This window comes from Dermacentor albipictus, chromosome 9, assembly GCF_038994185.2.
Source record: "Dermacentor albipictus isolate Rhodes 1998 colony chromosome 9, USDA_Dalb.pri_finalv2, whole genome shotgun sequence".
NCBI lineage: Eukaryota > Metazoa > Arthropoda > Arachnida > Ixodida > Ixodidae > Dermacentor > Dermacentor albipictus.
Window position 1 is genome coordinate 66,204,794 of NC_091829.1, and position 25,888 is coordinate 66,230,681.

General features: G+C 46.9%; 2 protein-coding genes and 1 long non-coding RNA gene across 5 annotated transcripts in view; 2 read left to right on the forward strand and 1 right to left on the reverse strand.

Annotated features, from left to right (window-relative positions):
- LOC139050084 (isoprenyl transferase-like) overlaps positions 1-3,108 on the forward strand; it is a 26,620-nt gene extending 23,512 nt beyond the window's left edge. The window contains exons 6-7 of the mRNA XM_070526287.1: positions 1,133-1,355; positions 2,938-3,108. Coding sequence (XP_070382388.1) covers positions 1,133-1,355; positions 2,938-3,108 — 394 coding nt within the window. The remainder of the gene's footprint in view (positions 1-1,132; positions 1,356-2,937) is intronic.
- The window catches only part of LOC139050086 (uncharacterized), a 174,409-nt gene that overhangs the window by 63,735 nt on the left and 84,786 nt on the right, over positions 1-25,888 (reverse strand). The gene's annotated exons all lie outside the window — the stretch shown is intronic.
- LOC139050085 (uncharacterized) overlaps positions 12,376-25,888 on the forward strand; it is a 31,625-nt gene continuing 18,112 nt past the window's right edge. The window contains exons 1-5 of one of the 3 annotated variants that reach the window (XM_070526288.1): positions 12,376-12,625; positions 13,200-13,436; positions 14,689-14,948; positions 18,364-18,506; positions 24,858-24,980. In XM_070526288.1, coding sequence (XP_070382389.1) covers positions 13,415-13,436; positions 14,689-14,948; positions 18,364-18,506; positions 24,858-24,980 — 548 coding nt within the window. In that variant the 5' untranslated portion in view covers positions 12,376-12,625; positions 13,200-13,414. The remainder of the gene's footprint in view (positions 12,626-13,199; positions 13,437-14,688; positions 14,949-18,363; positions 18,507-24,857; positions 24,981-25,888) is intronic. The other 2 variants (XM_070526290.1, XM_070526289.1) reach the window with 2 other exon arrangements.

Below are 25,888 nucleotides of genomic sequence, written 5' to 3' on the forward strand. Positions count from 1 at the left end.
TATATATATATATATATATATATATATATATATATATATATATATATATGTATGAGAGAGAGAACAAATAGCAAACTAGGGTGATCGTAACTGATATGGTTAAATTTGTGGCCCGCAGTCTTACTGAAGCACTGAATAATACGGGTTTTGAATCCGCACTTCCCTATGAAGAGCCCCACAACTGATGGAAGTGTTTCTACGGAAAAAAAAATAAAGGGCACAATTGCTTTATTTCAGCTTCCATGCTTTCGTTTCCTCCGGGGGAGACATCTTACAAAAAATGCGTACCGTTCATGTTCCATATAGTTTCCATACTTCTCTTAAGCGTATCATCATTGGTCGGCGATTGGAGACGCTTCACTGTGAACACCAGCCCCGATGCATCGCAACGGTAGCTAATTGGCTACGGCACTGCGCTGCCGAAGTTGCGGGTTCGGACCCAGCCACGGCAGTCGCGTTTCGGTGGGCGGTGAAATGCGAAAAAAAGAAAAAGACTAAAGAACGCTCGCGCATATATATTTAAGTGCACGTTGAAGAACTTCAGGTAGTTAAAATTATCTGAAGCCCTCTGCTACGGCGTTCTGCATTACACATACTGTACACTTTTGGCACGGTAAACTCATAAAATTTAAATTTAGTTCGATACTTTCTACTTGGATTGCAGTTCGTATCTCTGGCGGTCTTGTTCGTGTTCGTGCGTTTGTGTAATGCGTGGATTCCTTTCGCTCTAACCTCTTCTTCTCTTATAAATAAATCGTTCATGACCGGCCAACGAGGACGATAACGTAGTAAAAGTGTCATTTGGACAGCTGCCTATAGAAGTGTGGAATCAATAAGGTATTCTGTCTTAGATCCCGGTGTGTCAGTCATTTCGCACACTCGAAGAGAACGGGGCACTTTGGACCTACAGTAACACTCAGTAAAGCTAGATAACAAAAGAGCACTTTATAATGACATATAGGGAACCAGTTGGCTCTTATAACCGACTTTCTGCCGCTTACTCACTTTTTTTTAATTCCTTCCTCTATCAACGCGCGTTTGTCGCCTGATGCTCTGTTACTGCAATACCTCGCCGAGAAATCTACGTGGCGACAACAGTGGAGACCTTCTAAGCCTAGCCGTTGTTTAACAGGGACCTGACCGGCGAGTTCCTGGACGAGTACGTGGCGCTGACCGAGAGTCCCGAGGCCGACCTGCTGGTGCGGTCGGGGGGAGACCAGCGGTTCAGCGACTTCCAGGTGCTGCAGTGCAACTACGCCTACTTCCACCTGGACGCCAAGCAGTGGCCCGCGATGGGATTCCTGGACTGGGCGCGAATCATGATCCTCTTCCAGCTGCACTGGCCGGCCATACGGGTGCGCATGCGTGCTATGCGGTGCTGTCTGACCGCGATCTGTAGTTACGAATATGCACAGTTCCTTGCGAAAGTTTTCGGAACGAAAGAACGGTGGAAAGGCGACTATACGTACAGTAGCCTACGTAACGAAAACTTCAGTACTAAGCGAACTAGGATAAAGCACCTCGACTTTATTCTCCCGTTTGCTTAATGATCGGCGGGGGTCAGATTATCACCGCGGAGTACAAAGGCGCCGGTGAGAAGTCTCGCGTAACAGATTGGCGAGGCCCGTTCGTCCCTAAACTCCAGCTGTTATAGCTCCTTGCAACGCCTTTGTTGTCGCGCGAGAGCTTTGGGACGCCTTATTGATTGATTGATTGATTGATTGATTGATTGATTGATTGATTGATTGATTGATTGATTGATTGATTGATTGATTGATTGATTGATTGATTGACATTGTATTAGGAATGTTGGCAACTGTCGTGTCGCCGGTTTCGTCACAAACAATGGATTTCCTAATGAGCAAAGGGCGATAAAATGAGGTGATAGAAGAAAGAAACAAACGGTCAGGGAATAAAATAAATACCCTAATTATGCCTAATCGACAACAGTCAATAGCGAAAATATCGCTGTGATCAGTCTCTAACCCACACAGAATGCTGCGACGTGAATATTGCACACAAGGACATACAAAGTGTTAATGCATACGTACAATGTTAATTCCACTAAAGAAGGCTAGTTGAAGGTTTCAACGCTGATCGCTGTTGCGATGCCTTATTCCACGGCCCAAGCAACTGTTCTATGCTGAAGGCTTAGATGCTGGGGTGCAGTGCCTCGAGAACGATAGCCGTAATCTCCCCCCCCCCTCTGGGGTGGCTAGAGAGAAGTCCCAGGCGGCGGGAGAGGAGAAGGACAGATGTGCTTTGTCCCATACGGAATTAGGCAATGGCGATAATAACTCTGCCCGTATATCCTCACTGCAACATAGTTGCGCATTCAAGCGCATCCTTTGCTTTTAAAAAAAGCGAATGCATTTCAATAACCGTTCAGCCATTCCCTTACAAATGACAATCATCGTCTATGACCTTTGCACAATTTTTTGTTGCTCATCATTTACGACATCGTAATAAAAAAAGACAGATCCAACGCAATGCTGGAGTCTCAATGACGCGAAGCTTGTTTTGAGTTGGCGAGGTGGCAGCGGCAGTATTGGATGATGCGTGCACGCGCCTCATCCCCTGTTAAGCAGTTAGCTGCCGCTGCCACGTGAACGAAGGCTGTGTACAATGCAGGTCGAAGGGGAAAAGAATTGGTGAAAGGTGGGCGAGGGGCACACAGAAACACTACACGTATCTATAGATACATTGTAAGGTTTATGTACCACAGTGGAACATGCATGTTCGGGGTGATCGGTCAAGAATAGGCAAATACCAAGCGACCTAAATAATTACTCAGTGGCACATACCCCGAAGGCCGAGATGTCGCTTACACTGCGAGGCACTGCCTGCAATGTGGGTGAAAGTGTCGAGGAAGGATTCGCTTCAATAAATGAATTCGCGTGGCTGTTATTGAAGCGTTGGTTTTACCGACGATTTCAGGCCATCAAGGAGAGGCACCGTCTAATGGCTTCCTACGGCAGCGGCAGATCGGATCCGGAGCAAGTGATTCGGCAGCGAACGTTCTTCCGACGCGTCCACGCTGCTAACATCCTCAACATGGAACGGCTCCTGGTCTCCGGAAACACGTGGTTGGGCAATAAAACTGCATAAAACTGCTTTACTGTAATATGATGCCACTAACACGGCAAACAGGGCAGGCGCGGAACAAGTAGGCTAAATACAATGCTAAAACACAGACTGGTGTCGACCGGTCTCGGTGTCCTTTCAAGTCGACTTCCGGCCAATATCCACTGCCTTTCGACAATTGATCAAAAATAATGACAATCATTTTAACATGTTATTTCACCTTCACAGCCCTTATTGCTCTATAGAAGTCTTCAAAATTTATTTTCTATTATAACTCTGAGTAATGCACCCATCTCTCGGTCAATCCGCCATTATGGGTATGAGCAGCGTGTTGAATGGGCAACAAGCAGCAACAAGATTGGGAAATTACATGGGTATACGACAGAGCTACAGACTGTCTCTGTGCCCCTACGCGTCAGAGAGGCAGTCTCTGAAGGAGGCACTACACCTTCAATGGGACTCGAGCCTAGAACTGCGGCACATTCTCGGCCCATGGCAAAGCACCACCTGCGCGCTGCGCACAACGAAAGAGCTCTGCTGACCTCTGCATTGCAGGCCACGAGCCTTAACGAGACTTTGTAAATATCTCTATGACGTATATATCCGTGGGTGTAAGTGTATGTGCTGTTAAGTGTTTATCGATGTATAGTATGTCATATTCATCACCCAGCACCTGGAGTAGCACGTCACGTGAACAGCCAGACTAACACATCAGCATCCAGCATCCAGCACATGTATCTCTTTCTCTCCCTTTCATCCACATATGTTACTGCACCAAGTAGGCCGGAAACTTTGACAACGCTTTCTGTTTCCTGCTGAACCAACGTCGCTTCCATGTGTGGCAGTTTTGTATTTTGCCAAACGCGGAAAAGCACAAAAATAATTTAGGCGTACCAATCAGCGGTGCAGTTTGTTTTATTTTGCTGTTATACTTAAGTTATATGTAATTCCTCTTCGCCCACTTAAACTAACGAAACTTTGAATGTGGGACTTTTTCAGTAGCGCTTTTACTTCTTATTTCGTATTCGCCGGTCAGTGGGACCTCCAACACCACCTTGATGATCAAAAGGCATACGCTTCCTTTTCGTTAGAAAGGAAACAATGTACACAAGCGTTAACTTCCCATTGAAGCTTTATTTCTGATACACTACTATTTATACATCAAAAGGCATGTTCTTGAACCATTTATCATCGCATAAATGGTGAAATAAAATCGGAAAAAAATGCTAACATTCAAAGAATTGCGCAGTCTAGGTTTCACATGTGTAGGCGATGACCGACAAGCGAATTCTGGCAGGTTACCTTAACTCTAGAATTTTTTTCCCCTCCTCCACAACTTGTGTCTCTTGCTGGTCTGATTTCGTTCGTTTTCCTTCGCCGTTTAAGCCTTTCTAACAGGGCTCATGCGCATGGTTTTTCATGAATAAGTAGTATTTTTTTTTCAGAAATTAAGGTTTAGCTGAAAGTTGGCACTTGTGTACGTCATTTCACTTCCGATTCGTCGTTTTACATACCAGTGCCTCGCGCGAGTGCTGCCAAGTACGAGCGAACACATTTTATCTCCCAAAAACGTTCCGCACGGCAACTTTGCCTCAGTATACGTCTACCCATTGTGGTGCACCTTTAGAGGGGTATAGTGGAATGTGGTTAACATTCAACTTTACATTGGCGACGATTGCACACCTACCATTATTTTAGCTACGCTGCGACCAATCTTCGCTTCTTGTGGACACCACTGAAGCTTTACTGAAGCTGCCTTTCAGACAGCATTCGTTCGCGTGAGCCCTACGTATTCTATGCAAACCCGCTTTACTTCCCCAAAACCTGCCGTATGGCAGCTTTGCCTCAACGTGCCCATATCTACGGCGGTGCACCCTTTACAGGGCTAAGGCGCGATGCAGTTTTCGATTATATGTTGGCGATAGTTAGTCCCCTGCCGTCAAATTTACCTACTCTACGACCAACCTTTCGGTCATGTCTCATTGAGACTTACATTTTGATACCTCCTGGGGCTCGCTCGGACGCACGTGTTGGTGTAGCATACAGCGTTTCTCTCTCTTTCTCTCCCTTTTTCTTTTTTGGTTTGCTTCGACAGGCTACTGCGGCCGTGTCCCCCAAGCATAAATATATTCCTGACTTACACGGGGGCCAATTGACGCCGTGTCGAGCGTGAACAAATCTGTCGCGCATTCTCACGACGTATGTCTCGCGACCAAACACCGTACGACCTAAGATTGTATCTTTCACTTTGTTTTTTTTTCAATCTTGTGTTTTGTTGCTGTTGTTGAACAGCTTGGCTGACGTTAGCTGGGCCACCCTATATAAGCAAATCGCGAGCATGTGCATTTCTACGAGTTGCTTCTTTGAAACTTTGAACAAACGCTGTAGGCTGCGCACTGAGTTATTCCTGTGGTGACAGTTTTGCAGGCTGTAGTTTCCTCAACGGACGTCAATGCAGTGTTTGCCCATTAGCTGAGATAATTTTTAATACTTTTTTACGGTTTTTCGTCACTTTGCTTTCGAAAATTATGTCCCTTCACTCTTTGCGCGCAGTGTAGCAAGACAGCAGTAATGTCCACGGATGTCGTAAATTAAGAGTAATCAGAGTAAAAATTCTTATGAAGAACTGCTGAGGAATATGGAAGAAAGTAAATGGGCTGGGAAAGTGTTGAGGTATTTGTACAGGAAGAACATTGAAACACAGTGGAGGAAAATAACTAGGAAGCTTACCAGCAAGTTTGTGGCCTGCATAGTGAGCAACACAGCAACAAAGAACGTCAAGCGGAAAGTAAGAGAGGCTGAGATAATGTCATGGGTGGAGGCAATGGAAAAGAAACCTGTCACGAGTAACTACTTAAGAGGAAAAAAACGAAATCAGGAAAGAAACAATTTATGATAACTCAAAGGGAAGTTCATTACTTTTCGAAGCGAGGTGAGGAGGCCTTAGAGAACTCACTTATAAGGCGAGATATAAGAAGGAAGAAGAAGCATGTTCTTGCTGCGGTAAAGCTCGGGAAATGATGGAGCATGTTGCATTAGAATGTGAAGATATCTGCCAGGCGGTCGATTTAGGAATAACCGGCCTCATTGAAGCCCTTGGGTTGAGCGATAGAAGGGGTAAAGTAATCATGTCCGCAATAGAGATTAGTAAGGGGCAATTGGATGGTTGGTGGAAGAAAAGTATTGAAACGATAAACAACGGAGGCGTACAAAATTAAAGTTCACAATAGGGGTTCAGAAACTTTGGTCATGAGAATTCAGTATGGGTTTTCTTCCTTTTTTTTCTTTTTTAACAAAGGTAGGACATTAGGCAATAAAATAACAAGAGCTTGGTGGCGCAATCCACCGCCCCGTTCCAAAGGGGTCGCTCAGAATAATCGTCCATCCTTACTAATATCGTCATCATTACGTAGTGACCAATACGGTCTCTGCGGTAGCGGCTGGTGGGGCTAAAGACAATAAAATAACAAGAGCTTGGTGGCGCAACCCACCGGCCCGTTCCAAAGGGGTCGCTCATAACATCCATCCATCCATACTAATATCGTCATCATTACGTAGTGACCAATACAGCCTTTGCGGTAGCGGTGGGTGGGGCTTGTCACGCTGTTTGCTTGCTGGTTTTTGGGCGTTTTGTCGCCGCTTTCCGGGCGGAATCCGTGTATACGGCACTCTAACATGACTACAGATATCTTTATTATGTCGTCAGGTGACCGAGAGGCTTCAACTGGCAAAAATAAAGCACTTGAAACAATGGTTTATTACACTGTTATTGTCAGTGGTGAATGAAGCAGTACATGCTCACAATTTTCGTACAGGTCAGGTGGACTTAATGCTTCAGTCACTAAGTTTACAACATACAGGAAAACAGATAGCCATCTATTTATTGGAATTCAAAGCTGAAATCGAGCAAAGTTTTCTCGTAGTGTTCGGCGTGCCACTAAAGCAGGGAGAGTGAAGCTTCAGACGATATTTATGCTGGGCTACCCTCGTACTTGTAGTTGCGTACAGTGCTTGTTGACGTGTTTCATACTATAAGAATATTGTTTGAGTGCGACGATTTCTGCTAGATTAAAAAAAGAAACATAATCCGTTATTATTTAATGTTTTTGTAAATGACCTCTCTAGCATGATACCCGTTTCTCTTTATCAATACGCCGATGACACGATGATCGTAACTTCTGCTCACAGCTACTGCGATGCGATTGCTTCTTTTGTCTGCTGCCACAAAAGCTATAGATTGGTTTCGAAATAACCTAATTACTATAAATGTATCTAAGACGCAATTAATCTGCTTCCATAACCTTTTGAGGAAGGTAGCCCTTGGCTATCCACTTGTTTTGCATAGTTCAGATTGTTCATCTTGTTCTTGTAGACCATTACAGTACTCATCTGTTGTAAAATATCTTGGTTTATATCTTGAGAGCGACATTTCTTGGAACAGCCATCTTGCTTACGTTTGTATAAAGTTCGCGCTGTATCATGTCTACTGTACAATATAAGATGTTACATGCCCTTATCGGTAAGGAAAACAATAACACACGCTTTAGGCTACAGTCTACTCCGGTGTGGAATAACAATTTACGGGCACTGTGCTGTCCGCTGGCATAACAGGATAAATGCAATAAAAACATATTATCTGAGGCTGAATGCTGACACAGACCGTTTAAAAATACTTCCGATGCCGAATTTCAACGATTTTTTAATGCAAACGGTTGTTTTAAAACACTCCTGGTCCAGTGAATTCCTAGTTTCGTACACTCCTTCCCGTTGCTTAAGGCCCAGGGACCCCTTTTGGAGGTCACGTTGTTCCACAAGGTACGGCCCTAGAGCTCGCGCCCATTATGTTCGAACCGACTTCAATAAATTACCCCCCAGCAACTTCTGTGCAAAAACGAAATACAAGTTAAAGAGACTGCTAAGGCGTATCTGTTTGTAAAGGCGTATTTGTTCCTTTTGTTTACCCTTATTGCTTGCGTTCGTGCACGTGATTGTGCATGTCCTTTGCACCATGACGGTCAGACTGGTGTATGGTTATCCATTATCTCATGGTCATTTTTGTTCACACGCATTGCTGTGTTTCTGTGTTTCATTTTGCTGAATGAAAATTCTTTTCATAAACGCTGTATAACTTTTAGCAACTTTTTTCTGGTGAGCTATACTTGAGTTCGCTGCGTATAACTGGTCTATTAATGTACCGTGTATGGTTTTGGTACCTGCCAGGCACTGCAGATCGAGCCTTCAAAGGCTTTGACAGGCCTGTATGAATGTACTGATTTGATTATGGGCAATAAAGGCATTATTATTATTATTATTATTATTATTATTATTATTATTATTATTATTATTATTATTATTATAAAAAGTGCGTGGCAAAGATGTACAATCAGCAAGATAACCTCTAGCTGCAATGTGTCATTATTTTTCATAACACATTAGCGAGAGGCACGTAATGTAGGGGAAAAAAACGTTATGCTACATTCTACAGCACACATTGTCTGTTCTTGATACTTCTGCTGTACATTTAGTGTTCAAATGTGATAGTAAAGGCTTTGATACAAGGGGGGTAACCATAGGAAACCAAGGAAAGTTATGGTGACAACAGTGCCTACACGGACTTCCGCAAAGATTGCGTGGATAAACAAGGACACTAAATAAACATATTAGCAAGCCCAAATAATGCACGCTGATCCTTGGAAACGAAAGTTAGGGTTTGATGTTGAAAAAAATATCGGTTTTGGTATTCAAATAAAGCAAAGAAGTTGCGAGGAGAATATCACTTCAACTGCGTTGTAGAGGTGAGCAAGGGAAGCATCAGCCTAGAGCCAACGTTTCAACGAGCAAGCATAATTGTGAGCGCCATGAAGAACACAAGTTCGCATGATGATGCTTCCCTTGCTCGTGCACTGTTGATCGGCTGAATGTTAAGCCAAACTTACTCCAAACATATTTCAAAAACTTTTTTGGGAACACACAATATGTTTGGGTTTGTCTTGTGCTGTTTGAATAGAGAAACAAAATTGTTCTTAGTGATTTGTCTGGTTGGGAAGTGTGGAGTAGGCCGCTTGTGTGGACGTACCTTTTCAAGCTATCTCTCAAGGCGCAGGGCTAGCCTAGCGATTGATTTCATGCGAACTGTAGATGAACCATTTGTAATTAGGAATTTAAAATAATGCGCGTATACATATCTAATTATAATCCAAGCACTTGCCATCTTAACAACATTCCCTTAGATTTCGTCATTACAAATAAATATCTTGCTGTACACGTTGAAAATAACCTAAAGCGGACCATTAATATGGATTAAATCATTAACAATGCCAATCATATGCTCTGGTACTTACGGTGTAACTTTTTTATAGCAACGTCTACGTTGAAACTGCAGCTTTAAAAGGCTCTAATATGCTCGCAACTTGAACATGGATCTGCAATATGCGATCCCAGTTGCGCCAATCTTATTTCACTCGAACTAGTAAAAAATATCCCTACTCGTTTCATTATTTCTAATTATAAGCATAATGTGAGTACAGCCTCAATAAAAACTAACCCAGCACTTATTCCAGTAGCTAACCGCCGCAAAGTGGCCCGTCTGTCGCTATTTCATAAAACTTTTCGGTCACCGATAACAAACTTTTTCGAAAAACGTTAGCTGATGTATAACCAAGAGAATTATTTTACCACAACTCACTGCCCTTGCATGTTTGTTTGTTTGTTTGTTTACTTTACTCTACTACCTTGTAACCACGCCCCTCTTTAATGCCATATGGTCCTGAGGGTATTCTAAATAAAAGATAAAATAATAAAGTGAACAGTGATTGCCAGAATTTCAGTCTTCATGAAGCATCATTTCATCAAAATTGCATTGGGTGTGTTTGACCGTTTTCAAATTATTTGCATCTTCATGTAAAAGTTACTGTTGTCGGGGAGCATGTGACACTTGGTGGCATTGCCCGTCAAGCTGATTTGCAAAGAGCAGATGACAGAATTTTTGCATTAGCAATTAGGAGCCTGCTGCATTGTTTCTGTTCTGGTCGTCATAGCTATAATGACCAGAAAAGAAACAACTTGGGATTTAACATGTTATAACGTGTGCGTCTGTCACAAAACGCTATTAAAAGCGAGTAAGCTTGTGCGTAAAAATTTAGCATTCCCACTCGGTACAATACAAAACTGTACACTGTTGCTTTCCCGATAGCACTCACACTCCTCTATCTGGTAAACATTTAAACATTTCATGGTCAGGCACATAGTTTGAGAGGACTTGTTGTCATTATGGTGACTTGAGCTTCTTATGGCTTGGCGTGGGCAGCTTGCAGACCAATAATCTCTCTATTGTCCATTTTCTTGAAAAAAGAAATGATGAAGCCATGACAAACATGCAAACAAAAAATGCTGGAACAAAAGTTAGTCCAATAAATCAACAAGTCACGGTTCTAGTTGAAGTGTTCAGAAAAATACCTCGTGAGGACTTTGGTCCTGGATGTTACTTCCAGTGGTGACACATTCACTGTTGATTTGCACGTCCTGTTATGGAGACGGGGTTTTGCGACCTTCAATTGTGTCTGCTTGGAGCTCGACCCAGGTTTTGGACATCCTCACTCCGATTTAAACAGCCAACAGGAGAGGAACTCGCGTCGTATTCAGACGAATACATACCCCAACCTGCACTACCTACACAGAATACACACTGACGAGTGCCCGTGGTGCACCGACACACCCACACTAAAACACATCAATTGGGAATGCCCCAAGAGGCCGCCGCACATAGACAGCCCCATAATACAACATCCACAGATGAGGGATAGGCAGTGGGAGGCATGGCTTGCGGACGAGGGTCGGGAGAGCCAGTTGGCTCTTCTGCACCAATCCCCGCGAACTGTTCGTGGCAGTGGGGCTCTGGAATAGGGGCCCCAACCATCGTGCCTTATTTTAATTTTTTTTCAATAAATGTTTATCTCACTCTTTCACTCGGAGAGGGTTTGGCAAAGAAGGCGAGGTGACGTAAAAATAAATAATAGAAGCTTAATACAGCATCACGGGTGAGTATGGCGCTCCAAGGCAATACAGAAACGTTCAGCGTACGTGGACCTGCATGCATGGACTAAGATGCGACCACATGTGGCAGCTAGCTGGCTTTCTTATACCGTCCACCACCCGGGCAACCTCATTCTTTGCTGCTTCCCGGTATAGGGCCTTGTCAGGACACATCGATCGGGTCAACCCACACAGAGGGGCACGGGAGGGAAACCACATTCCTTGGCGTAGAGGGGTAGAATGTAGGACAGAATGGGAGTAGGTTTTGCACATCCCGCGCATAATGCCGTCGCACACACCCGATGGACGATTCTCTTCATGTCGACAAGCGTGATGGTTAGGCACACCGTGTCACAGGCGGTTGGCATCTGTTCCATTCATTGTCGCGCGAAGTGAACCGTAACAGCCCAGAGACAACAGAGTCCAAACGAGGGAACTAGTATTAGTAGAATCTTGGATGTTGGAGTCGAAAGAAAAATGAGCCTCCGTTACTACATTGTAAGCGTGAGTGAGTTTATAATTCATGGATGGCTAAGAACAGTGGCACAAGACTGTCCATGGCATAAACGCAAACACACACACACAACACTTTTTTGCATGTTCATTTCTTTCGATGGTGTCTTTGTGTAGGCTGCGCTTAGTGAAGGCTCAATTAGATGACAATTTTTCTCTGCGAGATACTACAGGTGATAAGCACACTCATTTTATTATGTCTCATATGCAGTTAATGTAACTGTATGACCGGAAGTACATTTGCCACTAATGTGCAGACAATTTATCGCAGTGTATCATTTATGCGGAAACAGCCAAAACGATTTCTTTGTCCTGTACTCCGTGTTAGGAATTTTAGCAATGTCATTGAAGAACAATAACTTTATAGTTATAATTTTCCACTTTTAAGAAATGAGTGCAGGAATCTTTCTTATCCGCCTCGCACGCAAAGGAATTCAAAGTAATACAGTTCTCGCCAATTGTCATTGAGAATGCGAAGCAATGCTTTTTTTACTCGCCGGTGCACACACCCAGAGGCTGCGAGGTTAATCTACTTTCGTGGGCAGTCTCCAAACAGATTGCGTTTGGTTCCAGCGATGAATTTTCGCGCCAGCTAGCACATTTCACTTTTTTAAAGCAACACGTCATTACGCGGCCAGATGCAGTATGGGAACGCCGGCATGATTAGCGGCATGGGAGCCAGCTGTGGAAGACGACGACTACGAACGCGCGAGAAGTGGTACGATCGCGTCTCCTTGACCACGCGACGCGCGCAATCAGGCAGGCACTATAGGTGCACCGTTATTAAGTCAGAACTGTGCAGCAGCCGCGGCTTGGGATCGGAACGTCATCAGCGCACCTGGCGCCGCCACCTGCCGTGTAGTTTGCTCGCCTCATCAGTTCACGTTGCGTCGCCTTCCGCAGCAGTTCGTGCCGCCGCAGCACTGTCGCATTTACGGCAAGGACGCCAAGACGACTGCAGCCCCTGAGCAGTGCTGAAGCACCAGCAGCCTTGTGTGTGAGCGCTCAACACCACGGCATTACTCCGAAATGTTTACGCATCACTCAGATAAGTCCCCAAGGAGATGCTACGTTTTTTTTTTTTAAATTTCATTTCTCTTTCTGCCTTCGGCGGTGCGGGGTCACGAAACACAGCCTTTCCGCTTTTTTTCTTCTGCCTCTTTTCGGGTGTGCGCTGACTGTCGGTCTCGTTAGCATTCCCCAATACAACATGCGGCCGCATGCGTTTACGTGGTCTCCTGATACCGCTTCTGGGGTTAAAACAGGCTTCTGGACGGTGTGATCGAGTCTCTCCCACAGTACGCTTAAGAGCCGATTTTCACTAAATCAAGCCACGACGGGATCGCGGCTTCTTCATTCGGCGACACGCGGTGTGCACCTTCGCTCGGTTTCGGTATCCAACGCTAAGGTAACCTTGCCTTGAATCAGTGCCTTCTGCTGCTGCGCTCAGACCGGGTTTAAGGCCCGTCAAGTTGCTGCGAGCAACGTTTTCCTTAAATCCCCCATAAATTGTATGTTTATGGAAATAAAGGCATATTGTATTGTATATTGTATTGTATGCTCAATTCCAGCGTCGCCACAGCCAGGATCAGCGTGCTACTTCGCCCGCCTGCTGGGTTTGTAGGTGACGGCCGGAGGGGTGAGGAGAACTGCGGGCGTGGAGAAACAGGCAACGCCAACTTGTAATTCACCGAAAAAAATATACACCTCCAGTCGAGCGGCAAGTCGGCCGACCACCCGGAGAGGACGCCAGTTTTCGACGCAGGCATCGCGGACAGGAGACCGGATGAACATTACAGCAGGAACGGGTGAGCGGCGGATTCAACTCTTTTTTCACAAAAGCCGTCACTGTCAGACGTCAGACACGATGTTTAAAACAAAGTACAGCGTGTGGCAGGCATTCCTTAGAATGGCGCGACGTATAACAGATGTTGACGTTGTGCAGCCGCTTCCCTAACGCGGAAAACAGATGCCCGCGCCAATTTCTTTTGTTTCGTTGCGGCCTGTATGTCTATTTGTTTGTTCTCTATGTACGTCAGAGATCAAAAATCTCTGTCAGCCTGACGGAAAGAAGGTAATTTACCTAAAAACAAAATATAAAGATTCTGGCAGAGTCGTGTTGGAAGTATTAATTACGCTTCGTCTGAGCAAGGACGTGAGGCTGTAATTCTCAGTTTACTTCATTCGCCTCAAAGCGATTTTGTGTGTGTAGTATGTTTCCACAGATTGACCAACGAGATTCTACAAATTTAAGTGGCTCGACGCGTGTAGGAGTTACACAGGGTGATAATTTTTATATTTTACGGAATTTTTAAATATCGCTTGTGTGGCACCCGAGATTACCCTCGCATAGATGGTTGAGGCTCCTCCGCTTGTGCTTCCTATGCGCACAGACATGTTCCGCCCTGGTCATAGGTGTTGGGTGTCCTTCTGCCTCTGTTAGCCGAACCTCGTCGCACCATTTCTGGACCCTATACTTGTCAAACGCAGGGCCGCCCCGACCTATAGTCAGCGCAAATTTTCTGAAACGACTCGCACACTGGCATGACCTTATAACTCCTGATGAGCACCGGTTTGAGTTCAATATATTACGCCTAGTTATGGCAGAGCGAGCTCATGCAAACTCGACCGCTCAAGCTCGAGTTTGAAACAAGCGATGCAACAAGCGTACAGCAGAATACGCGCCTGCAAACGCCGCGCAGGCAGCTAAATTGGGCTGAAATTGCATCATGCGCGGCGGAAAAAACCGTGCCGTCAGTCCAGGTGGCTTATGCATGATGAGTAATGGCTTTTTTCCTCTACACAGCGTTAATAAATTATGGCATGTAGGTAGTGAGGTTGCAAAGCACAAGCTATAATACTTTTAGACATTTTCGTTACATACGGTTCTAGCAAGTGACTCCCTATGCTGATCGTAATAAAGAGAACGTTTGACTCGTTAAAAAAAAGGGAAAAAAATGTCAGCTGGTGCAGTTTTTACTCTCCCAACGGAGAAGGAGCAGGACGTATTCTGCGCGTCCAACGATTTTATGCGATTGCATTGCGTTTCCCGACGAACAGCGACGCCCGCCGAAGGCACGCAGGGCGTCAGGAAGGACGACGGAGCCGAGATTCCGTCGACCGAAGAACTGGAGCAGTGGGCGAGTCCGCTGTGGTGCGACCTCGTCGCCAGCTGCCAGAGGGCGGTGGTGTGGCTCGTGTCTCTGGGGGTGGTGCCGCGCCACGTGTGCCTGGTGCCGGACGGTCACCGGCGCTTCTCGAGGGCCACCGGCGCCGACCTGCGCCGGGCGTACGCGGTCGGAGCGTACAAGTACACCAAGGTGGGTGCGCCGTAGTAAACGGCTGTTTATTGAAATAGCAGAATAAATAAATGTGGATACAACCCACATGTCCGAATCCGAGAAGCGAAGTTTTTTGTGAAGCGGTTTTAAACAAAATGCCGTGCAGCTGATCATATTCGGCACAGTGTTTTGCACCGTAGCGATTTATCTGTCTGCCAGTGAAGACGGTAAGACGCGTAGGGCCCCCCCACCACGTGACCCACGTAACCGCACATCGAAATGTCTCGGTGATTGGTCCCCTATGTTACTGAGGGTCGGTTGCGCCGACTAGAGAGGACCGATCCTGTAGATAGTGCAATAGCAAAACTGTGCTTTACTCGGCGAAAGACTGATCAACCAGATGAGCCAAAATATCAAAGCATAGGAATGTAGGCATAGAAAAATTTGCTTTATGACAGGAATTCTTGCGGGTTTCCGTAGAACTACTACGTCAAACACTTGCTTTTGCTTCGTGTTGTCGACAAATTCGACTTCACCCTGCCATCTGCTAGCCGCCTGGTTAGCTCAGATGGTAGAGCGGCTGCCCTGGAAAGGCGGTGGTCCCGGGTTCGTGTCCCGGACCAGGACGAATTTTTCTTCAACTATGAGGCTCTTCTTTCGAGGAACCCGTATGGGTTTCCTTTGTAGCAATTGCTACGAACGGGTGGATGTCTGATCTTCCCTTTATTTATTACTTCTCTCCACCTTCCGGGTTTCCGCAGAACTACTACGTCAAAGATAATTCTTATTGTGATCCAAGTACGAAGCAATGCACGCCTGCTCCTTTTCCTCTTATCAAAAGCAGGGGTGGGATATAGCGGTAATTCCAGTGTTCATGCGAACAGGAGTCAGCCGATGTCGTTCAATGTTAAGCACTAGGCGGTGACTCTCGATCGTATGTAGTCGGTGCTTGGTCCTTCTGGTAATGCCATTAAATATTTGTTTCACCCTGCGTCATCATTAAAGAATACTGCAAACAGGGTACCTTCTGATGTTTTAGCTCCGTGGTGAGCTTACATAGACGCTCAGGCATTGGCGTGTTGGGGCCCTTGCTCCTTGATGCCTTCGCGTTCTTGCTTTCCTGGATATCTGCATAGGTAGTTTTTTATTACATGCTTTAGCCCTTTGATGATTGCTCCTGTCGCGCAGGATGTCGTCATTGTCAAGCTATCAGTTGTGACAGAGAGAGACGGATGAGCGGGTGATGCTCCTCTACGGTGATGACACAACTATCGGCCGTCTGTTATCGCGACCTGTACTGGCCGGAATAAATTTGGCTTTGGTTCATTCGTGAGACATCGTAGTCATCACTACGGTGTGCACGTGTTCCTTTGCCTGGACGGCACTGTGATTCCTCGGTGAAAATGAGGTCTTCGAGGGCACCTGGACTCAGTGGCGTAGCAACAGGGGGGGCCGGGAGGCCGTGGGCCCCGGGTACACGGGGCCAGTAGGGGGGGGGGGGGGTGTCATATACGTCTGAAGACACCCGAAAATTCTCGATATCCTCGCCTTCCTCGACTACACCGGGGGGAGGGGGTGACAGAAGAGCTAAGGGCCCCGGGTGCCAGGCGACCTAGCTACGCCACTGCCTGGACTGTTCTATAAGAGACGCTGTCAGACCGTGTGTTATTTTCATCGTTCGCGTGTCCTGCATACTGTACAAAGTCTCCTTCAGTATTACTGTGGTTACGAGAGCTGCTTTTAATTTGTCTTTCTTGTGCCTTGGACGCGGCTCTCAAGTCCAAGGCGACGATATCAGTTGATAGTTGTTTTCAGTTCCGTCATTCACGTCACTAACCATGTTAGTGCAGGCTTTAGACTCGGCAATTTCTTTTTCAGTGGGTGCTACGATTCCCTGGAATATTTCTGTCTTTATGTCGTTGGTCCTTCTACTTCAGTGCGGTCACGGTTTGAAACTTCTGTCTGAGAATCTATTAGCTCTTCTGTTTGCTGCAACGCTTGAAAGCAGAAAAATAATAGGACGGCGATATCGCTTTCAGACATCTCTGACAGGTCTGCACTGCTTGCATTCGGCTTCACCTGAATAGGAAGTCTGAGTTTAGATTTGAGCGTAACCTCAGGTAGACTACGTAACTTGTAGTCTACCTGAAGGGTATATTCTTTCAATCTTTTCGTCTAAAAAACGAAGCCACTCATTAAGTTCTATAGAATTAGGTTCTGTGGAACCTAATTCCATAGAAAACAAGGCCAGTAGTGAGAGCACCATGCAATGGTAGTAGGCATGGTAATGCTCTGCTGCGCTTGAGCTACATTCGGCAAGAAAGAAGCTGCAGCCATGGTCACGGAAGTATGGGCGAGTTCACAAAGAAAGCTTCGCTTTGAAAAGAAGAGGAGGAAATTACGACCAACCGCAGCATAGCTCTTTGGTGTAGTCTGTGGCCACCTGAACGGCGGTCAGCAAAGGGAGGTAAAAGGCCAGGGTTGGGTTCAGTGCACCTTGCGCAGTCACGCACAATGTGCCTCGCAAACTAACTCTCCGGGACACACGCCACGGTGGCTTGAAGACACGCGATTCTGTGCATGTCTTCAAGGTGCAGATGGCGTGCAGTACACAGGCGAATGTTAGAAGACCTGATACAAAGTCGGAACAGATGGCGCTTCCCCTGTCCGTACATCGTCTGTGTGTGTGTCTCGATTTACGTCCCCCTTCTAGAACACCTGCTTTTTGCCGCAAAGGTAAAACATACAAGTTAAGCACAAACTAGGCCAACAGCTCTGTTGCAACAGATGTCCCCCTTCTAATTGACAGTGCCGATTTAGGCCACGCATGGAGGCCGACTTATCCCCTCCCAGTGAATTCAACAGAACTCTATGACGTTCAGCAAAAAAAAAAGCACGTAAACATCTGTGCCGAATCGTCTTCGTCGTATGGGTCGTGTCACCGTTGCGCTGCACGATTAAGTGCTTTCACGTTGTGGTGCACCGGACTGGCGTGTGCTGTGGCCGCTTCACTAAAGCCTCACTCGAGGGCAGAGCTAGCGGGCGGCGTTCATTCGTCGTATTGTACCGAGCGAAAACACTATCCAAATTAACTTGCGGGCGTTTTCGCGTTACAAAGCAGCGTCCTGTAATGCTTGCACTGAATACACTATCGCGATTACGCCTTGAGATGCGACACACACATTGACGTGAACTGGTACCGCCTATGCGCCCAGCACGTAATATATAAAGTAGTTCTTAACCTTCATGCGATAGAATGATCTCAGCGAGATAAAATGGCGTCACCAAGTAGCTTCGCGCTGCATATGCATATGTATAGTTCACTTCTCATCGTTACCATTTGAAATGGCATGCTACAGGCGTACAGCCAGATAAATCTCTCTAGTTCTCGATAAACTACCGCTTCCTATATGACAATACCGCACCTTTTATTCCTTCTCTATCTCTCTCTCAGCTGTCGGAATGGTGCTTTCGTGCCGGAGTGGATGTGATAAGCGCCTTCATGTTCAGTGTGCGCAACTTAAGCCGCAACACGTTCGAGGTGACCTCTGCTCTGGACCAGGCGAATCAGGGGCTGGTCGAGATTGTGGACAACGCGTGAGTAGCTGGAAATTAAGCAATTAGCGCTTCGCTGGCTCGCTGTGTGCTTGCTAGGGATTGCATAGGCACTGTGCTGTAGACACAAGCGACTCTTGCCGCCGCAGTGTTAGGCCTTCGCCGTGAATGTTTGACGACGCACAATTAGAAATAACAGCTTGCAGGTAGATGTTTACATTATGTTCTGAATGCGTGCTTTAATGTATACCTGACTGAATCTTCACATTAAGAACAATAAAGAAAAAATTACGCGAAAGCATACTATATATAGTATATTTTCGCGGATATACTACAGATTTATAGGGCTAACATCCGCAACTGTATAGTGCTTATTCTTACATGGTGGCTCCTATATTCCATGACACTCTCAATCGCATATCTAAGACTGATGGCAATTAATATTAAATTATTCGTCTACGTCTGTTGACAGCACAGTATTTAACGCTTATGCGTTGTCTATAAAAAGACACCGCGTTTGTACGGTGTTTCTGCTTGGGGTCACATTGAAATATGTGAGCGATGTGGCCCGAAGGCATATTACATGACGCAAATCTTTCCTAAGAAAATTCTGTTTTTTCCTCTATCAAAAGGCCTAGAATATTACAAAGAAAATAGTCAAGTGGTAACAGCGATATTTAAAGCCTCGCCCGGGCCGTTCACTTAGTGTTGCCAATATATTGCAAGATAGGACGCGAGTCCTATCCTGCATAGTGCAATAGCGACTTCTGATACCGAATACGAATCGGAAAGTGCCAGTAGCGAACCGAATCGAATATTAAATGCAGTAGACTACATTTAAGACGAACTCGAAGGGACCCTGAATATGTGTCTGCGTTATAAGAATAATAATATGCAACGTGATTAGGTGCCTCCACATATCTTTCTAAATATAGTAGGTCACATAAGAAGAATATATTTAGCTGAACTTAATAGAAAAAAAGGAGAAACGAGGCGAAGCGGAGGAGGGAGGTAGGTAGGTAAAGGCGCGCTGTGGTGACCTCTTCTAGAAGTTGCTGCAGGTTTTGTTTGCGATACGGGCGTACCGGCATCGTCGTGTGGCAACATCGTGGTCGCGAGCCGTACGCGGTGTGTGCCAGTGAAAGCGTGTGAAGGTGAGCCGAAGATGGCGGCTCAGCCCCGCGTGCGCAAGGGAGGAAAGGGGTGAGGAAGCCCGCCGTTTTCCGTCGCGCGCATGGCACCGGGGAAGGGCAGGAAGGGGGGGCGTTACACTTCAGCCGCGCGTGGTCGCGTGGGCTTTAAGTATAAACCCCATGCAAGCGATTTTGAGCACGATGGCGACAAGCGACGTGATGGAGATGACTGTCGCGTTCGCTCGTTGCCTACAAGTCGTACCCCATGCGAGCGACGTACTTTCAGCGACGTCTCCCCGGTGTTGCCGATACGAAGACAGCAAACGTGCGCCGAAACTGATGTGACGCATGCTTTATTAATTTAAGTTGATATGTTTTAGAGTGAAGAGCAGCATAAAAAAATGGCTGTGGCTTAGGTAAGGTTAAGCCCAGGATGCGAAGCATACTAGCCTTTATTTTAGTTGTTGAACCACTGTTTAGCCTGGTGAACTGCTGTTGCTTGGCTATATTTGGTTCGGCTAGACGAAGAAACAACTCATGCATTACTGCTTCGCCTTCAAGAGTGGAACGCGACAGCGTTCCCGTCGACCCGCCAAGGGGTGAAAGACAATGGGCTACAGGGCAGCGACTACGCGCCCCGCATTGGACGCGGTGAGCGTCGAGCAAAGCAGCGTTCGGCGCGGCAACGAAATGTGCGCCTGAGCAAGAGACGCACGCCTTAGAAACAGCTCGTTTCTAAGGCAACACCGCATTCACTAGAGGCGCTTTTGTACCGCTTTGAAGCATCGTACTCGTGGCTCAGTGGTAGCGTCTCCGTCCCACACTCCGGAGACCCTGGTTCGATTCCCACCCAGCCCGTCTTGCAAGAGTTGAGCCAAAGCCACTTCTCCTCTGTCGTGACGTCACGGTGTCACGTGGTTTCAAGGCGACACCGCCGCGCCTGAGGAGCTGGGTTGAGCTCTCGTAATATGCTTCGCATAAAAAATTGGAGGACGCTTAAGCTTCGCCTTCAAGAGTGGAACGCGACAGCGTTCCCGTCGACCCGCCAAGGGGTGTAAGACAATGGGCTACAGGGCAGCCATCACTTACGAGGTGCCTCGCATCGGACGCGGTGAGCGTCGAGCCATATGGTCGAGCAACGCGGCGTTCGGCGCAGCAACGAAACGTGCGCCTGAGCAAGCGGAACGAACCGAACTCGGTATCTCGGAGGGGGAAATGATGCACGCCAGCCAAACGTCGTGATCGGCACGGGCAGAGAGATAGACAGATAGCGATCTAAAGAAAGGAAGGACGCTTGATTCTCCAGAGGGAGCAAGGCGAAGCGTTGTCAGGGGAGAGAGAGTCCGGGCCGCGAACCGCCTCGCACCGGTCCTCGCAGCTCCAATGCGCGCGTGGCGCGCCATCTGTCCGGGCAGCGCCGTACATGGAGAGGAAGGGGTCTTCTGTGTTTGCCGCAAGATGGCTCTGCGTGTGCGGAAAGCGCAGAAGAAATCCAGCGGAAACGCACTTCGCTACTCGTGTAATTGCGACTTCTGTAAGTTACATGTTCATAATTACCGATATACACCGCAGTATAACTTTCCACGGCTAGTTTCGAAGGCAACACCGCATCACTAGAGGCGCGTTTGTACCGCTTGGAAGCATCAAACTCGTGGCTGAGTGGTAGCGTCTCCGTCTCACACTCCGGAGACCCTGGTTCGATTCCCACCCAGCACATCTTGGAAGTTGCTTTTTATTTATAAAGTGCCTGCCGTGATTTATCGCTCACGGTCAACGCCGCGGACGCCGACGCCGACACCGGCTTTTCTGCGACACGAGCTCCTTAACGCTATCGCGTTAATATTTCTTAAGTTCTTGCACTATGTTCTTATCCTTGCGCGTGTCAAATTACACGTTTGCTCATTCTATGCGATAGTCGGTAGTGCTTGATTGACGTACATCCAGTTCCGGCTACGCGCTATTGGCTGGTCATTCATAGCACTTCCGGGCGACGAGCGACGAATTCTAGAAACAAGCGATCGATCGACATGAACGAGCGATCTGTGCGCGCGACGGCCCGTTTCGTCGCGCAACGCCGTCGCTCGTCGCTCACATAATCGCTCTCGTGGGGTTAAAGGAAAGGTTTGGAGGGCACAGTCTAGATGGGCCAATGGCTCGTAGCTTTGCGTGCGCTCTGTTCTCGCTGCTCAGTTTGGGTTGAAGCGATAGACAACATGAAGGTAACGTCGCTCGCTGCTGCTGCCGCAATTCCTCACGCCAGCGTTTTGACAGCGAGCATCCGCGGTCATCGAGTGTAATGTGCTCATGTTGCCTGTGCGCCCTGACACCATGCTGGTCAATTTAGTTATTAAGCGAATGTTTAAAAAGGGGCGTCCCACTCCGGCGGCTGCTGCATGTGGCGCGGACGCGCGAGCCCCCGGTATTTAATAAATTCCGCGATACGGAGAGTCTAGGCGTCCAGGCGCACAATTGGCCGATAGCTTCGTGTGCGCTACACCACTCATACACCTCCGCGTCACCCACGTTCACGAAGTGAAACGTCATAAAACGTTTTTTTGTCTCATCCTCTTGTTTTTGCCTTAGTCCACGGGCAATGTGCGCCGCAGGTCTTCAGTGTAGGCTGCTGTGATGCATGCACCCCCGTGTGCGGCTCATCGAGGCACCTTAGCTTCCCTAGCCTCCAGGATCGGTAGCGGGGACAGTCACTCCGCATGTTCGGCTTAACGGAAGAGTACGTCTGAGGCGGTTCGTCTTAGGCGGATTTGTATCTTCTTTTTTTTTGCATTGAGTCTATGGAAAATCAAACAAACATTCCCATGTTGAAAAAAGGACACAGCACAAAAAAAAACAAGGACACGGGAGAGCGACATGCACACAGCGCAGTGTGCATGTCGCTCTCTCGTGTCCTTGTTTTCTTTTTGTGCCGTGTCCTTTTTCCAATAAATCACCAACAAGCCCAAACGTCTGCGCTAAGTTCCCATGCTGTTCGTTATGCGCGAGAATTCGGCTTAACCGAGTTCGTCTTTGCGAGAGTTCACGGTCATTTCAGAATAATCAACAGCCGTTATGACATTTAATATAAAACGACGTTCAGATCCCAGTATACTTAAGGGCAGATAGTTTCTGTTATTGCACAGTACGTTCTTAAGTTTTGCTTATTAAAGTTCAAATGGATCATTAGAAGCAAAGTAGTAGTATCTTCGCACGCACACAGCTCTGCAGAGTGTGCGAACGATCGCTTTACAGCCTGTAACGTATGGCTACCTAAATGACGTGGCCTGCTCCGCTACGCAAGTTCTCATGTTTTATGTATACACTACGCTAGCGGGGGTGACAATTTACCGCACTTTTGCTCCAAATTTAGGTTTATTTGGGTGCAGTGGACGTTCTGAAATGTTTTGAAAAATATTCGTATTTGCGGACGGTGGCTATCGGATTCCAGGACCGAATCTAATAGGACACTATGCGACTCATTATGCGAAAGCTTCGCATATTCGCACACCCCTAGACGCAAGTACATAAAATGCAAAAATACAGTTTCGAGAAATTTACATGAAGTTTATGATGTGCAGGCTGCGGAAATAGCAATTAATCACCAGTCTGTATCGGCATAAAGTTTTTTTTTAAATGTCTGTTTACTATAGTAGGCTGCGATATGACAAGAGCCGTGAATGCAGTTTGCGCTACAGCACCTCTAAACACACGTTGCGACCAACGTCTTGAAGCAGTGCGGTCACAATCGCGGCATTTAATTTATTCTGCATTAAATAAATGTCCTCGACCTCTGAACCTTTCGAATATACTGAGAAGCCTTAGGGCGCCCGAAATCATTTCCGCTTTTCTAAAAATCCAGTTTCAGCGTTACTTCCCAGGACGTGTGTCTATTCTGACGGTGAACCTACAGACTGTGCCAGTGCCACGCTCATCACTCTTAGAGGCTTTGCTGCAGTAGTCAGTACAGCACTGAAAAATTTGCAGGACGCCTAAGCTTCGCCTTTAGGAGTGGAACGCCATAGCATTCAAAGATCCCTGACTGCTTCTCACGCTTCCCGGCAACTGCAGCGTATGTAACCCTAATGTTTACTGGGAAACGCTCGCGGCGAACGCTTTGCACGAAATCGGGCTTTCTGGTAGAGACGAAGCCTCATGTTTCGCCTCAAACGAAGCCTCATGTTTCATGTCGCGACGCGGCGGAGGCGAGCGCCATTTAGAAGTGTTTCAATGAAGCAGGTGGGCCACTCCATAACGCGCAAATGGTGGACGCCGTCGCCGGTCTATGTACTGTAGAAACGCTGAAAAAGGAGTTTGTTTGAGCTTTCGCTTCACATAGTTATGTTTTCTTGTATATTGAAATTACAATCAGAGAGCTATCATGTTTGTAGATTGTGTGTAAGTCGTAGTTTATGATTTTCCCACGTATTCTAACTTGAGAAATTCAATAAGTTAAGGCGATTCCCTGCATCACATGGAGAGGCTGGATATGGTTGGTTCGAAAATATTTTTGCCGAAACAACACTGGACGCCGGATTTGCTGCGAGACGGACTTTTATCGTTATCGCGTTAAAACGTGCCACGTGGAGTCACTGACTATGGCGTCCTGCTGGTGAGCACGGGGTCGCTCATTCGACTCCCTCTGGCAGCGTTTGTATTCCGATGAAAGCAGAATGCAAAAAAAAACGCTCGTGTGTACTCTGATTCATGTGGAAAGGAACCCCAAGTAACCACTTTTATTCCACAGCCCTACTCCCCTCCCCCACTCTCCCCCTTTTCTCACAATAGTGTCTCTCATATTTCTATGTGGCTTTTCGACGTAAAACCAAACAATGTGATTACATATAATAATGTAGGAAACAGTGCATTGATATTAAAATCAATATAGCATGTGGTGGACACAGCGGAAAAAATGAGGACAATACCCACTAGCCCAGCGTAGCAACCTGTTTTAGATTATACTAACATCCTTTCGTGATATCAGTATATAATTATGGCCTACGTGACATATTTCGTTTCTTTGAATACATTCAGCGTAGTCCGTAGACCTTCGTGCCACTTCTCTGCCGCGATTGTTATCCGAACGCGAAGTTGACATCATTTTTCTAAGAGTGGGGAATAGAGGGCACTACTTCTAAAATGTGTTAACCTTGTTTCTTTACGTGCATCTACGCACCCTCGGCTTTGTTTGACAGCAGCGGGACACGTCTGATAAGATGGTCTCGCCCTGAACCTGCCGACGGCGTTTCCTCTTTGCCCACTCAATCAGGGACGTCTACCGTGCCATGGGAATGCAGGTTTGCACCTGCGGAGACCTCGAGCTGCTGCCCGAAGAGTTGAGCGCCAGTCTGGCGCGTGCTGAGATTGCCACTTCGAACATGCACGAAAACTGGTGAGTGCGCGTGATGTTGCTTGCTGAACCACCACGGCTTAGCGACTAACCAAAGCTATTTCTTACAACTAATATCTACTGGTGCCAACGCTTCCTACATTTGCGGAACCGTTTATACTGTTTGCGTTGCCCAACCGTAAATGAAAAAAAAATGTTCGTGAAGTGTTCAAAAGAAGTCTGAATCAGTAGTGATTGGCAGTAGCAGAGCGTCCGCCGTGTAGTACACTTTACGGAACACTGGAACACCAATAACGTGAACAACAACGCAGGTAGAGCGGTCTTGTGACACTACCTCCAACAGTTACGAAGGCTTGGAAAATGTTTTTGCTCTGGGTCATAGTTCCCCTTGGAAAAAAAAAGGGGGGGGGATCACACGAATCCCATACCCTATAATGGTTGCCCGTGACCGCGCCTGTGCGCAAGCAGGTGGGTAGACCACGTGTCGTTCTAATTATTGATCTGTGTGCTCTAGTTGAGGTCAGAGTCATGGGATGGCAACACCAGGGTTGCTGGTCACTTCTTTTTCTCTCTTTCTTTCTTTCTCTCTCTCTCCGACATTCCGGCATTCTGCAAACTGTGATACCTTTGCAGCATCGCTAAAACACTCTAGTAGATACGGGAATACAAGATATTCGATGATTACGATACTCCCCAATGAGAAACTTGAGCGGAGCTGTATAAGTGTTTTTATTTCGAGACCGAAATCACCGAACACACTGGCACTGGGCCAGTGCTGTGAGCGCCTTCGCATAGGAGAGGGGGAGAGAGAGGGGCGCTATGGTTACGCCGGCATGAAGAGCTGCATCGGAGCGAGCTCTGGGAGACGACGACAACGAAGGCGCGAGCAGTGGCACGAACACATTCGCGCGGTTTCGCAGAGGGGCACCGACGCTCAAACCAGGATCGGG